At 34.3% G+C, this 15,705-nt stretch overlaps 1 protein-coding gene across 16 annotated transcripts in view; it reads right to left on the bottom strand.

The window, feature by feature from the left end:
- The window catches only part of Trps1 (transcriptional repressor GATA binding 1), a 249,568-nt gene that overhangs the window by 98,161 nt on the left and 135,702 nt on the right, over positions 1-15,705 (bottom strand). For 12 of the 16 annotated variants that reach the window (XM_042265056.2, XM_076555789.1, XM_076555781.1 and 9 more), the window contains one exon: positions 13,589-13,621. The exons of the other annotated variants lie outside the window; for them this stretch is intronic. In XM_042265056.2, coding sequence (XP_042120990.1) covers positions 13,589-13,621 — 33 coding nt within the window. The remainder of the gene's footprint in view (positions 1-13,588; positions 13,622-15,705) is intronic. 16 annotated transcript variants of the gene reach the window in all.

The following is a 15,705-nucleotide window of genomic DNA, read 5'->3' as shown; positions in this document are numbered from 1 at the left end:
CCTTTTTTGTTTAAAAAAGAAAAGAAAAAAAAAACACTGCATTCCTCAAGAGGTAGTTTTCAAAATGAAAAACTGAAGTTCATAAATTTCTATTTTTTTGGCCCCGTTTTCTTTATGAATGGTGTAAATTAACATAATCTAAAATAAGTCCCATCATGAAGGGGAAAGCAATAATTGTTCACAAAATCCCATGTCCAAAACTCAGTCTGCCCTCTATCATAAACACAAAAGTTTTTAAAAATTATATATCTCATATTTCTGAGATAAAAGGCTAAGTTTATAAATAAAAAAGTTTAATGAAGCAGTCTAGCATTTTGTTTTATTTTGTTCAGAGAGTACTATATTTTCTTCTTCCATCAAAACTCCCATATATTTCAGGCAAAAAGTAGCTCCCTTACAAATGTCTGAATGTCTAATAAAATTAGTTTACTATTGCAATAGGCATCTCCATCTGCATAGGAACTATACCTTCTCACCCCCTTAATTAAGTATGTAACTATTTTTTTTCAAAATTTATTAAATGGAATGGGAAAAGCAGACTCAAACATATACTCACATTAACAAAATTTAGGCATCATTTCTCTTCCTAAGATTCTCTACAATCTGTGGTAGATATAGACACATAAAATAGCAACACTGCCATTCATGTAGAAACTCACTACAAAAATAGTTTTTAAAAGCATATAGGCAGTTGGCCTTACTCTATCTCCCCCGAGTTCGTGAATATTTGAAATGTAAGCAGGTACTCAAACCACAAGTAACTGAAGAGAAATTGAATTCAACTTTTGCAAAACAATATGAATTAGAGAGACTCTCTTGCCTTAAATTTATTTGTTAAACATTAATTACTAGGACCAAGCAAGTCCCAAATGTTAGCCATTTCCCTAAATCATACTGAAAAGTGACTGGTTTTCCTTTGTGGATCATCTTTCACAAGGACTTATATTTTGGGCCACATCTTTATTTTAGGCTAAGTTCTTTTTTTTGTTTTTCTATATACTGCTACTTCTTTATCTGGAAATGTGTAGTAATAATATGTAGGCAAAAATATAGCATCACTTGACAAGCAAATCTGTTAAAATATGCAAAATAATTAGAACAGTGTATGTTAATCGTAAATTCTATATATATTTATAATTCTTCAGTATGCTATTCTTTCCCACAAATTTTATCCCCTCTCTGCCTTCTCTTAGTATGTATGGTGTACAATACACAAAAACAAATTTTAAGCAGAGTTTGCTTGATTTGGGGGCAATCAGTTCTGAAGTCTGGTTTAGAACCTTTTTTTTTTTTTTTTTTTTTTTTTGGTTTTTTGAGACAGGGCTTCTCTGTATAGCTTTGTGCCTTTCCTGGATCTCACTGTGTAGACCAAGCTGGCCTCGAACTCACAGAGATCTGCCTGGCTCTGCCTCCCAAGTGCTGGAATTAAAGGTGTGTGCCACCACCGCCCTTGGCTAGAACTTTCCTTTCTTTAGTCCTGCATTCTCAAAGGTCTGACTCTAGGTCTGATGTGAGGAATCCCCTTCTCTTCTCAGAATGTGCTTTCCTTTCATTCTGCCTTAGATCCTTTGGGATCTGAGTTTGGAATCATAAACCATTAAACCATGCTGCCCATTTTTCCATATCAGTATTTTCAAATGAGCATTCTGATTGTTTGTGGGTTTTTTGTTGTTGTTTAATGAATCAAGCACACACCACTGGAAAGTCTCAAATCTGTGCTCACACTCAGTGCCATGGAAGGCTTCTCTTCTGCCACCTGCTAACCTGGATGGCTAATTCTTGCTATAGTTATCCAAGGCTAAGAGTATCACAAAACCGCACAAGCAAATCCTTAGTGATTTCACGTTAGAGTTGAAATCTTAATTAGCTGTCAACTGCCACTCATCTCCTACTCATCCTGGAAAACGGCAGGAATGAAGTGCTCTGAAGAATTAAACTGGATATTCAAATAACCCTAAAGAAGTTCAAAAGAAACAGATAAGGTGGTCTGGGAGATGGCTCAGCTAGTAATATGTCTGCTGCACAAATACAAAAGTTTTTTTGTCTTTATCCCATCAACCATCTAAAGGACAGCAAGGATCCATCAGTCATCTCAGCACTGGGGAAGTGGAGACAAGGATGTTTGGGATTTCTGGTCAGCCAGTAGGACAGAATCAGAGAGATTCAGGACAAGCAAGAGACCATTTCTTAACTAATTAAAGGAGGCTAGGGATAGAAGACATTTACACACGTGTATACATATACCCACATGCATGGCACACACACAGACACATAGACAAAAATAAAATAAAAATAGCTGAATGGTATCAAAGTAAATATTGTGGGGTGGGGGTGAGATGTGACTCAGCGGTTGAGAGAGCTTGAGTGTCTTCCAGAGGACATGAGTTTGGTTCCCAGGACTTACATAGAGTGTCTCTACCTACTTACTTGCCACTACCTTGTAACTCCAGTTCCAGGAAATATGACTGGCCATAGCTAGTATGTGAACTCATGATACATTTGCATACTCTTGCACAAATACACACACAAGACACACAAATAAATTTCAAAAATATTATTTGGGTTTGAATATCAACCATTAAAACAGAGTAAGATCCTGGCCTTATTGCTTTGACAATCTTTGTTAAAATTTTGTTAAAAATATTTTTTTATATGAGCGAGAATTGTTGAAACCAAGGTTGGATAAAGCACAGGGACAAATAACCAAATGAATGGAAACACATGAACTATGAACCAAAGGTTGAGGGGCCCCCAACTGGATCAGGCCCTCTGAATAGGTGAGACAGTCGATTGGCTTGATCTGTTTGGGAGGCATCTAGGCAGTGGTACCAGGTCCTGGGCTCGTTGCATGAGTTGGCTGTTTGAAACCTGGGACTTATGCAGGGACACTTGGCTCAATCTGGGAGGAGGGGACTGGACCTGCCTGGACTGAGTCTATCAGGTCGATCCCAGTCCTCGGGGGAGACCTTGATCTGGAGGAGGTGGGGATGGGGGGTGGGCTGGGGGGAAGGGGAGGGGGCAGGAAGGGAGAGAACAAGGGAATCTGTGGCTATTATGTAGAACTGAATAGTATTGTAAAATAAATAAAAAAATATTAAAAAATTTTTGTTAAAAATATAGAAATTAGAATAATTAGATTATTATTAAATTAGAATGGTTTAAATTTAAATTTCCTTTTATTAAATAATATTTATGTTGCAATGCCTCTAATTCTCTTATTCTACAATTTATTCCTGTTATAATTTTTTTTCTAATTCTCTTAAATTATTAATGGACATCTAATTCTTCCATGTAAATTTTCTCTGAAATAGTTCATGTTTACCACACATATGCCATTTCTTATTGACAGAAACTAATTTAATTTTGCAATGAAGTACTCTATGACAAAATTCCAAACTTGTACCTTCCAAATAAATGGAAACAAAACCAAAAACAAATCAACAACAACAACAAAAAATAGTTCAATGACTACAAATACTTCCTAGGATGAACTAGAAAGAACTGAGGTTCCATGTTATCATTAGTATTACCATGTTCAAGGCCTCTACTGTCACAGGATCTCTGTAGCACTACCTCTCAATTCCAATGTACAAGAAATAGAATATGTATGTTGGTTGTTTTTCTGTGTTCTTCCTGTATGACAAAAGCGATTACAACCTAAGACTGGAGGGGTGCATCTAGAGATGATCATGTTTAAACTTGGGAAAATTAATGGAGTCTACATGGAAGAGTTGCCATAAACTCCAGGGAATACCACAAGATTTCCAGGGCCATGTGAAGCTGGAGAAAATCAAAGTTGTAAGACAAAGATACATACTCACTTTCCTAAGTCAGTCCACTGAATGTTACCAGGGCCACATTGGGACAAAGGAGATCTGATAATTCTCCAGAAGTCAGTTCCTCTTTGGGAGCCATTATCCAAATGTATTCAGAAATTTAATACAAATGCATTAACAAGCACAGTCAAAAGAGTTAAAAGTTCCCTTGCCATTTAATGTGGGGACATTGTAGAATGTGTGGTTACCCAAGCTTACATACCTTCGCCATGAAATATAGTAAATATAATGCCTTAAATCCCCCTTTCTGTGAATTTAAATGTAATTAATGAGACACATAACATTTATAAAGAAATAGATCAACATATTTAATGTAACTGTCCTAAACCAGGCTAGAGTAAAGTTACTGATTAGATTACATTTCTTAAGTATATCATTATTTTATACTTATAACACATTTTTCAAATGTTGTGAGTGTAAGAAATCATAAGCTGAATGCTCCATTATTTTCTTACATAGTTTTGATGAGCAAATTACTCTCAAGGCTCTATGAGAAAAAAATTGTTCATTCAACTGAACATATAAGGGCATTTCTGTTCTGCAATTGCTATGGACAAAAAAAAATGATAAAATTCAGAGTAACTGCCTCATTGGGGATTGTGATTGACACATAATGACTAATAAAGTACTAAAAGGAAATGCACAGGCTAGTACCCACACTGCCTTGATTTATAGAAAATATTGACTGTTAGATTCAGCTGGATAGATATTAACATTTTGCTATAGGCTTCCATTTATGATTTGTGAATGAAATTCATGCCAAAGCAAAACTCAATTTAGGTTGAGATCACTGGAGTAATTTCACTCTGGTTTCTCTGATTTTCTAACAACTTTTCTTTCCAACCTATGATATTCTGGAGGAAAAATAAACTTGGCAATCATTCTACAAACATACGAATCATTACACCCGATCAAAATAGACAGGAGTACACCATCAAGTTCCTGCATATGCTACTGTTCTTTAAGTGCACAGAGACATTTCACAGGGTATTAACAAGATCGTACATGGAATGGGGGAAAAGGAAAAAGAAGATCATCTTTTTAGTAACAATGGGTTACTGAGGTATGGAAAGATGCATTTTGATAAAAATCATCACGGAAGGAATTTTAACATATCTTTTTAATCCAGCCAGGATTATATATGCACCTATATAATCTCAGTACTTGGGAAGTACAGACAAGAGGAGAACAAGTTCAAAGCCTGTCTCAGCCATATGGGGAGTATGAGGGTAGCCTGAACCACTTGGTAGTCTTCCATAAAAAAAAATAATGATTATAAAATGAATACAATTTTGCAGAAGTATTAAAACTACTTGAGTTTCCTTTGATCAAATGAGTAAATAAATCTAAAATATTCTTTGTTGGTTGACATATATTTATACATTTTTCCATTTAATACATTATTCTACTTGGTTGTTTTTTTTTATGGGAAAGTTAATTCACTAAACTTGGGCATGAATGTTACACAAGGCAAGTGAGAAAAAGGGGTTTTTAATGAAAAACCAAGTTGAAACCTTTGAAAACACTTAAAATAGACTAGTTGCCACAGAATTAATATTGGTTTAGAAATAGATGATGTGAACAAAAATTGCGAAATGTTATAAAATGAAATTTGTGAAGACTGAGATAACTTCATAACCATCACTTTGGTTTCACTGAACTTAAATTAGTTATAATCTGAAATACAAACCCAGAAAAAAACACATATTATTGAAATTTTCCAGGAAAAAAAATCAACACCAAAAAAAGAACAAATTTCCTACATGTTCATTTTCTAACTTCTGTGAACTTTTAATAATTACCTGATTAATGTCTTCAACTCTATCTATCTATCTATCTATCTATCATATATTTATTTATTTATTTTTTTGAAACAGGTTTCATTGTGTAGCCCTGGCTGTCTTGCAACTAGGTCTGTAGATCAGGCTGGTCTCAAGTTCACAGAGATCTGCCTGCCTCTTCCTCCAGAGTGCTGAGATCTTTATTAGAGAATTATTTTGCTTCACAAAAGACATTTGGCAATGCCTGGAAACATTCTTTTATCTTAACAAAAGTATGGAATGCTATTGTCCTCCAGTGGGAAGAGGACAGAGTATTGCTAAGCATCCTACAGAACGCAGGCAGCAGCAGCACAACAAAATGGTTAATCTGGACCAAACTGGCAGTGATTCTGCCCCTCAGTGCTTGCAATAATCTACAGCACTCATCCTTATAAAACAGGTAAAACAGGACACAGACATTCAACCGCTCACTGCTGAACATCTAACAAACAATAGTAACTGTGGGGATGGTAACATTGCTAATATACTATGATCCTTTGTATCATTTGATTCCATAAACAGAAGAGGGTAATGTATGCATAATTAGTCCCATTTTATTTCATTTGTGTGTTTGGTGAATAAGCATTTATTTACATATGTGTGCATTTGAGACAGGAACTTCGCATGCCAGGGCATTCCTCAAGGCTAACTATCCTCACAAACTCCCTGAGATCCTCCCATCTCAGCATCACATCTTACAATAGAACCATAAACAAGACTCCCACTAGTGCACCTATTTACGTATGTTCTGATAATTTTAAATCATGTCCTCACACTTACTATGTAAGTGCTTTACCAACTACCCCATCTCCTTACCTCTGTGCTATTTTAGAGCGCATGGTACAGAGATTCATAAAGATTAAAACATATGAGCAAGGTTATTTGATCCTAAGGTGGAAACACAGTCTTAATCACTAAGATTTATCCACATTCAGAACAATCACCTTAAACTTTCATTGCTATAGTAATTTTCTGCATTGATATTCCCAACAAATTATTTTAAAGGCATCTTTATCTTCCTATGAACTAAAGTGGAACAAGTGGTTTCTGCTCCTTTTTAAAAGACTTTTTTTATTTATTGATTGGTATTTATGCTTGGTGCCCAAGGACCAGGAGAGGGAATTGGATTGCCTGGAGCTGGCACTTGCACACTGTTGTGAGCTGCCATGTGAGAGCTGGGAATCTTACAAGGGTTCTCTGGAAGAGCAGCCAGTGTTTGTAATGACTGAGCCATCTCTCCAACACTCCAGTCTGTACTCTTTGAAGTATCTCCATTTAAATAGATAATACTTACTATTCACTTATTCAAGTCATGCAAAAGCATCACTTTTACATGCTCTGTAATGGTTTTGCACACGGACGCACCTTCCTGGAAGGCTTTAACAAGGCCCTCCTTTTATGTCCCTTTGTAGAAAACAATTCAAGACAACCAGTCAGGAGAATTCTATCCCATGCATTTCTTACAAAGCTTTATTAAAAAAGAGCAAGAGACCGTGAAGAAGCTAAGAGATGTCATCAGGGTTCTGAAGAGCTAATTAGTGAGACAGTGTTAAAACAATACAAATAGGTGTGAAAAGATGATTCTGGCTTCAATGTGCAGAGGGAAAAAAGGCCAGACAGATGACATAAAGGAATGTGATAATACTCTAAAGATTATATCTTTCTGCAAGAAAGAAAACAATGTTAAAACCAGTAGTATCCTGAGTCAATTAAGGTTTATAGCACCTCATTCTGATTTCCAGACTAGTTGAAACAAAACAAAAAATTCAAGAAGTGATGATCTATTATTAGTTTCAAATATTTGTCACTTTGACTACAGGCTGTTTGGCCTCTTAGCTGAAGATCCTGACACTTCCATTCCTGTCTGATGAGGTTAGTTCCATAGCTCTACTTGCAGCAACTTTGGTAACTACCTGTTTATTAAAATAAATTGTATTTGCTTCGTAAGTATAAATTATAATAAAACAAGATCCAGAAGAACTGTTAGTGAGATATCCTGGTGCAGGAAAATCTCTCAAAAGGCTCCTGTAGACCCTACATGGCATAGTACATCATGCCTACAAACAGGACCAGGAAAGAAGAGACAAAATCCTGTCCTAATAAGGAACATTCTGGTGGATTCCAATAGTCCCTCCTTATAGAAATCTCCTGGAAGCAGAGGAAATAGAAAATTTGAAATGTGCAGACACAAAAGTAAGCCTGTGGAAACCACATGCAGATCTGACAGGTTATGTACGATAGAAACTTGATAGCAAAGTTCCTAAAGACAGTGACAATCTTAAAGATTTGTTATATTGTCACAGAACACGAGTCATCCTGAAACCAAAGAAAGTCAGCCCATACCATAAATGATATGTAATGCTTGGAAAACAGTATAAATGTGATGTCCTTTGATAAGATGAAAAAAAGAATAGATAGTAAAATGAGAGAAAAGGGTTGTAAAGGCGGTTCATGAAAAAGTTAGAAACAGTGAGTTATTTTACTTTTGCAATAACAGTTGTATTGATCAAGTTGTGTAATTCTGTGATTTGTATTGATTTCTTGCTATTATTTAAAAAAAACTAATTTGTAGCCTAGTGATATGTGCACAATTATGACTTATTTTTCTCAAAAGTAGGCTACCAAAATGTAAAACTAATGGGCTCACAAAACTTTAATCCAACTCTGTTTTGCTAATTTAATTGGACAAATGTACTGAGGGCAGTGGGTATATTTATTATCAGTCTAAAAATACAATATGGCATAGCAGTGATCACCTAAAGAGTAAATACAGTTAAGAAGTTAGAAAAGAAATGGCGATGTTGTCCCTGTACATATTTGCAAGCTACAAGTTAAACAGATACTTAATTCACATAGCTTTAACAGGCACATTTTTAAATCTCCTTATGCATGGACAGAACATGTAAAGAGTTATTGATCATGGTATCACTGGCCTCCTATAAACTACTAAGGGGACCTATCTTACACATTTTCATGCATCATGTCTCTATGTATTTTCCTAAATATTAACAAACAGTTCAACACATGCACTTAGCACATACTGGGAAAAAATCCTATGATCAAAAGATGATTAAAATTCCTTTGATATATTACTTTATGGTAATATTTTAGATTTCTCCTTTACTTGCTACTTTGTGGTTGTTCATTTTTCATGTTCTTGTTTTTAACTATAATAGATTTTTCAGAGTCAGTGAACTTGACAGTAGAAAAACCAATAAAACCAAATGTGTCACAAAAATAAATGAAGTTTCAGTCATAAAGGCACATATTGTGTAAAACCAAGTGAAAACACATCCTTCAGATGAATATAACTTCTTAACAATGTTATAGGGAGGGTTCACTCTCATAAGTTCTCATTACAGTAATCCTTTGAACTTAAATTTTTAATTAGCTTTGAAATCCACAATGTAAATTTGAAATATGTTGCCTTTAGAAATCATAGTCTACTTAAGGGGACTGAAATAACCCAAAATCTAATAAAAAAAAGAATCTCTTTCAAGATAATTTCCTTAGTGGCTTGACGTCCATTTCAATAGATGATCATTAGTTAAGAAAAAAAAATAAGTAAGTAAAGAAAGAAAGAGAGGAAGAAAGAGATTGAATTGCAATTTAAAATGTGGGTATTTTGTTCATCCCAAGGCATTTAATACACAATAAATGTTAGGCCAACAAAAATACCAAATTATTTGATCGTAAAATTTAGCAAGCATGTTTTCTTATAACTTTAAATCTAAAATGTTTGTCCAGTGTTGTGCAGACATTTATAATAGCATTTTAAATATAATTAAATCCTAAATGAAATGAATGGGTTATCTTTCAAATTCTGTATGGATTAAAATCACTGATAACCTAAAGCTTCAGTTTTCATTGCTATAGTAACTGAGACTGTTTTTCTCAAATCTCAATGCCTTAGGAAAATGTATTCTGCTCAATTCCCTTTGCAATGGCCTGCTTCCTGATTCCTTATTAATAACATAAGTAACTAATGCATATTCCATAAATGTACAGCTCAAGGTGAATCAATTATTATTGATACCATTATTTTCCAAAAACTTAAACATCTATAATGAACAAAATAATGAAGATTATAGCTTTCAGAGTATCTCTGTATAAAATTAATAACTATATTTCAACAGTAATCCATGGGATTTCAAATTCCTTTTTGATTTTGTCTAAAACATTCAGTTCAGCAAAGGAAGAAACACACATCCAGATTCTAGACATTGATTCGTATACATACCTCCACACTGTCAATGTAATCATGATTGTTTTGTTAAATCAGCAATCGAAATGGGGGAAATACTTTAAAAGAGCTGCATTAATATATGTCCTGATTGTGACTGGCAGTGTTAATTATAGGGGAGATTTATAATTCTGTCAGCACTTTCCAGACAATTACCTTTAGGTCTAAATTCCAGGAATGCCATATAAATACACACCCAGACACGCACGCACACACACACACACACACACACACACACACACACACACACACACGCACGTGCACGCGTACACGCACGCACGCACACGCACGTACACATCTGTGTTCTACAAAAATCAAAGAAAAGGATGAAAAAAAAAAAAAACAACAAAAATACTGGTGGAGAGCTCAGAAGCCTGGATGTTATCCCAGTTCATCCATCTTTAGCCCTTCTTCCTGAACTAACCTTAGATTCTTGGTGAGGAAAATTAACATGCTCAAGAATGAGCAAAGTGATGATGTGTAGACATCAAGTATATTTTTATTCATTGCTGTTGTCAAAAAAAAAGGGATTTTACTTCCTTATATATTTCTGGCATATGACTGGACACATGTTCTTTGGATTTATAGTGGAATCTCTGAAACTACAAAAAAATGAGTAATTCCAAAACTTAAAATTCATCCTTGGACAAATATGGAATAAACATTAAAATTCATTGCAACATTAAAAATATAAGCATAAAACATAAAACTGTATTGTAAAATTAACTGCAATTCAAACAACTTTAAACTGATGATGGACCTTACTCATTAACACTGTCATGACAAATTCCCAAACTTGGTCATGATGCAAAATGAAAGGGGGTTTGTTTTGTTCTGTTTTACATAGAGTGGGGCTTATTAATTGTGTCACAGGACTATTTAATGATCGCCAGAATGTGCCTGTGCCTGCTTTAAAAATAAAGTCCCTGATTTTGAGAGGTTATGAATTCATTTTTTTTTGTCCAAAAGAAATGATAACCCAGTGTGTAGAGAGATGAATCAGAAATTAAGAACACCTCCTGACATTCTAGAGGGCTCGAGTTTGTTTCAGGGTACCCATGTCAGGTCAGCCACAATTGCCTCTCATTCCAGCTCTGGGGACTCCAACACTATCTTTGGGCATATGCATGTATATGATACATGTTCAAACAGACGTGCATTTACACAGAGATAAAAACATTTAATATAACAACTTGATCATTCAAAGCTTAAATCTCCATTGCTAGGAAGCATAACTTTTTTGTTGTTGTTTTTAAATCTGAAGGCCACAAGAAACCACGTTCCTGCCATCTTTAAAATAGCTTTGCTGTCTTCCCAATCCCTTCCTTATTGAATAGCTAACTAATTTTAATGTAAGTATTCCAGTTGTCCAAACATGAAATTTAACTTTTGAATTTTTTTTGTAGTTTTGGAGATTCCACTATAAATCACAAGAGCATGTATCCCATCACCTGCCAAAATATATATAAGGAGGTGAAGTTGCTTTTCTTTGGCCACAGGGAAGAATCCTAAACAACAGGACCTAAGCAAACATATTTACCTACAGTGTTTCCGTGTCTCTTTTCTTATCTGACTCTGTTAGGTTCCCAGTGGTGACTTACTTGTTTGGTTCTGTTCTGGTATATACTGAGCAAATAAAGCCATTTCCACAGGCAACAGTAAAGGTGAAAAGTGCAATTACCTTTGACGATCTCTCTTACTTCTCTATTGTTTCTTGGGTGAGAGACAACAGAAACCAAATTCTGCTGACCTCTGGTATTGATTGCCTTGTGCAAGGACAAATTCAACATGCATGAAAAAAACAGAACAGAATTTTCAGATCTGAACCTGGTGGTGTTTGTGTTTGCTCTTGAACCACAATTAAGTGTGAAGAACAGAACAGAATTCTCAAAAATCTCTTTTCATCACATTTAAAAATGACTTCACCTCTTACTATAAGTCCATAATGATTTTATGTGTATAGTACATTAATAAATTGTATAACATCTTAAATTTACTTTGATATGATTTGTAATAAAGATAATTATACTAATCCTAAGAATCCCAGATTTGCAAGAGAGTAGACTGACTTCACAAATTTAACTGTAATATATAACAATTATTTTAGAATTTAAAATATAGAATTATTTAGCTAAGACTGTAAGTTTAGGTGTATGTAACTAAGGCAAATCTTTGCATTATTACAGCTGCCTTGATAATATTGGTTTGAAAACACTACAAGTCCATACCTAAATTTATTAATGTGAAGTATAATCCTAGGTAGTATATTCTTATGATTTACAAAGTTTTATTTGTTGCCTCATAAAGTAATAGATATGATCTTATAAGCATACATTGCAGATGCGTTCCTTAGTATCTAGGATTACAAAAATTGTATGTGTATCCAAATGTTCCCATATCATTTTTAAAAATATTTTGTCAGGTTATACACACATATATTTAATGGACACTCCTTAGGTAGTTGATGAATTTCTAAATAAAACATGGCATTGGGAAATGGACTTTCAATCAATCAAAACTATGGTATGGCTGTATTTTGAAGTCACCATGATGTAAGTGTTGTATTAAGTATTTCACATATTAGAAAAACCAATAAGTGGTTATCAGATACTGATTGATGGCATTTATGAGCTATGCATATGTTATAATGAAAATATGGATAACAGACATAGTTTAAATGCCAAGCTTTGAGCTTTCTCTAATGTGATTAAAACTTGGTATATGCAAAAGGTCTGACTGTTAAAACACATTATAGGATCTGTGCTGTTTTCTGAACACAGGGAATTTTTAGAAGGGAAGTATTTTTCAAAGTAGGTGTTCAGTTGATTCATAACACAAAAGTAAAGAGAAGAAGAATAAAAACTGAAATGTGTATTAGCTATATGAAGATTGAGGAAATTATGCATTATTTTATTTGTTTTTTAATAACAGCAAACATTGAGCCTAAAAATAGGATGGAAGAAAGTGGGGCTAGTGGCCGACCTTAGTGACAAAGGTCTCCTTAGAATGAGCAAGGTCCAGGTTTTGATCCCCAATATTGAAGAGGGGAAGGGAGGAGAGAGAGAAACAGGAAGAGGAAATGAGTGGGAGGAAAAGAAGTAAGTGGGAATGAGAGAAGGAGGAAAGGAGGAAAGGAGATATAGCTGTTTACTTTGTAATTCATTAAAACAAAATTATATACACTTTTTAAAAGTCATTGATAATATGAAAGTCAGTAAATGGCTACTTTTGTTTGTTTGTTTTTAATTTTTGAGTAATAAATCAGATAAAAAGTAGTTTGATTTATTAGAACAAGTGCCCATGCTTTGAATTTCCTTTTCAATGCCTTCCATTCTGGATGATCTTGAAGTCCTTATAATTATGTGTTGATTTAAAATTGTTATTTTGATTATAAAGTAGCTAAGTTAGCTGCTCTTCAGCAATGGGGATTCCTTTGCAATCAGTCAAATCTCTTATGATAACCTTATAGATTTTACTGTTCCAAGACTTCATACTTAGTTTAAGGGTAAAGCAAAAACTGTACTCAGAACATCTGACCAGAGCCCCAACCATACTGCTAACCACAGGCTTCCCTTCTAACAGAAACAGATGAGAGGTACAAGGGACAGTGAAAGGCAGTAAGTTTGAAGGGGTCAAGGTGCTTTGACAAAGTCACGAAGGAGGCATCAAAGATGCCCATGTTGACTTACCCTCCTGTTTGGTGTTCCGGAGATTGTCACAGCCTAGAAAGATGCACCATGGTAAGATTGGGGACATGTGACAGCTCTGCTTTTCTTCTCTAATGTGGTTATTACGAAAGCACACAGTGAACTCTTATTTTCTGTAAATCTATTCTCTTAACACTGCTCATGCAAACTCCTTGGCGAGTTGTCCCTAACACTATACAAATGGACTAGGGCAACAAACCACTGAAGGACATCTTAAGGTGTATTCTGGGCATTTAAAAAAAAAATTCTCTGAAGTCCACAACTTGGATATGTGGTAAACCAAAATAAATGCACATGTCATATTACTATCTGCTAATACAGATAAGTCTCCAGTTAAGTTTTGGTGGTATACAAGGTAATTTCATTTCTGGTCCAAGAATTAACTATCAAGATAATTTTTCAATTAAGATTGCAATGAATGTTGGCCAACTGGAAGACATAGACTATTGCCAAATTATTTATTTATATATATATATATATATATATATATATATATATATATATCCATTCTCTTTCTGAAATAATTTTAGAATGGAATGATCATCACAAATTTAAAAAAGAACAATGCATCTATAAGGATGGCTGGTATCACATTTTAAGAAACAAAACCAGTAGCAACCAGAAAGCCCCTTTTTATTTAATCTTCTCAAAAAGCTATCTATACTTGGATTTTCATAATTTCTTAATTATTTCTAGGATTCCTTTGTTAAAATAACCAAAAAAAAGATGAGAATATAGCCTTTCCACCCACATATTTGTTAAGCATGTATATTAAGAGAGCAGACATGACTTCCAATGGGTCATCATATTGTCTATTCTTCAGAAATATTTATAATATGTCAAATATTTATTGCACCTTTCTCATAATTCAAATATTTGCTTTGGTTGAATTTTTTTCAAAATTCCAACACTAAAGGTTTAAAATGTGATGCCAATTTGGGTTACTGTGAAGATAGCCACTCAATAAAACTATGTGATATAAAAAAGAAATACAAATTTTTATATGTTACATAAAAATAATAGTATACAAATGCAATGAAATTTTCACCCAGAAGATATCTTGACATAGGTCTACAGAATATTGTATGACTAAGATCAGTGATGAAAGATGTTCATTAGGTATAAGTAACACTATGATTGTTTCTACATTCATGTCAGAATTTAGATTTTTTTCCTCTTTTTAGGAAGATTATTCTAGTTACTTAAGTCAGGGGTCATGAGTTCAATCAGTTCTACTGTTTATAGATTATTATTGTCAGGGTTTAAAGACTAAAAGGATTAAAACTTTTTTTTTTTTTTACAAGCATCTGACACACTTTAATCTAAGCAACACATCATTTAGGAATACCAAGAATTGTTTACTGAGGACAATCATCTGCTTGGTATTTTAGCATACTCTGGATTTCGTCAAATTAGATAATGTTTTCTCACTATATATATGGGGACTGTGCTGTAAGCTTGCTCATAAGGAAACCCTATGAGAAGAGGTATTGTTAACTCAATGGCCCACAATTTTAATTTGAAAAGAATTTTAAGGAATTCCTCAACAGATACACAGAAAGGAACTGTACACATTGCTAAAAGCCAGAAAAATAGAATGCATATTCTACCACACAGTTACATTCACAAGCATTGACTGTTTTCAGCCACTGTTAAAGATAACCCATCCCAAAAAGCAGTGACCGTGGAGGAGGAATGCAGAAAAGCAATTTGAATATCTATTATGGGTTAATAGTTATAATAGTACCCACATCTTTCTTTAACTCATTATGAAGTAGTTCTTTAAAAAAAAAACTACTGTTTTTTTTTAATTTTTTTAGGAAAGTTATTTTATTTATGTGTATGTGTGTGTATGAGCATGTGCACATGCACAAATATATGTTGGAAAGGGGTGCCTTTGGGGGCCAGGAGAAGTTATTGTATCCCTTGGAATTGGACTTAAGTGTAGTTGTGAGTTACCCTATATGGATGCTTGGGACCAAACTAGGGTCCTCTACAAAAGTGGCAAGGACTGTTAACCATGAACCATCCCCCCAGCCCTCATTGCTTTTACTTTTCACACCTTAGTAATGTGGGAGAGAGTTTGAATGAAAATTTTA

Source organism: Peromyscus maniculatus, chromosome 20 (assembly GCF_049852395.1).
Source record: "Peromyscus maniculatus bairdii isolate BWxNUB_F1_BW_parent chromosome 20, HU_Pman_BW_mat_3.1, whole genome shotgun sequence".
Lineage (NCBI taxonomy): Eukaryota > Metazoa > Chordata > Mammalia > Rodentia > Cricetidae > Peromyscus > Peromyscus maniculatus.
Note: the sequence above shows the minus strand (reverse complement) of the source record. Positions and strands in the feature narration are given on the sequence as shown.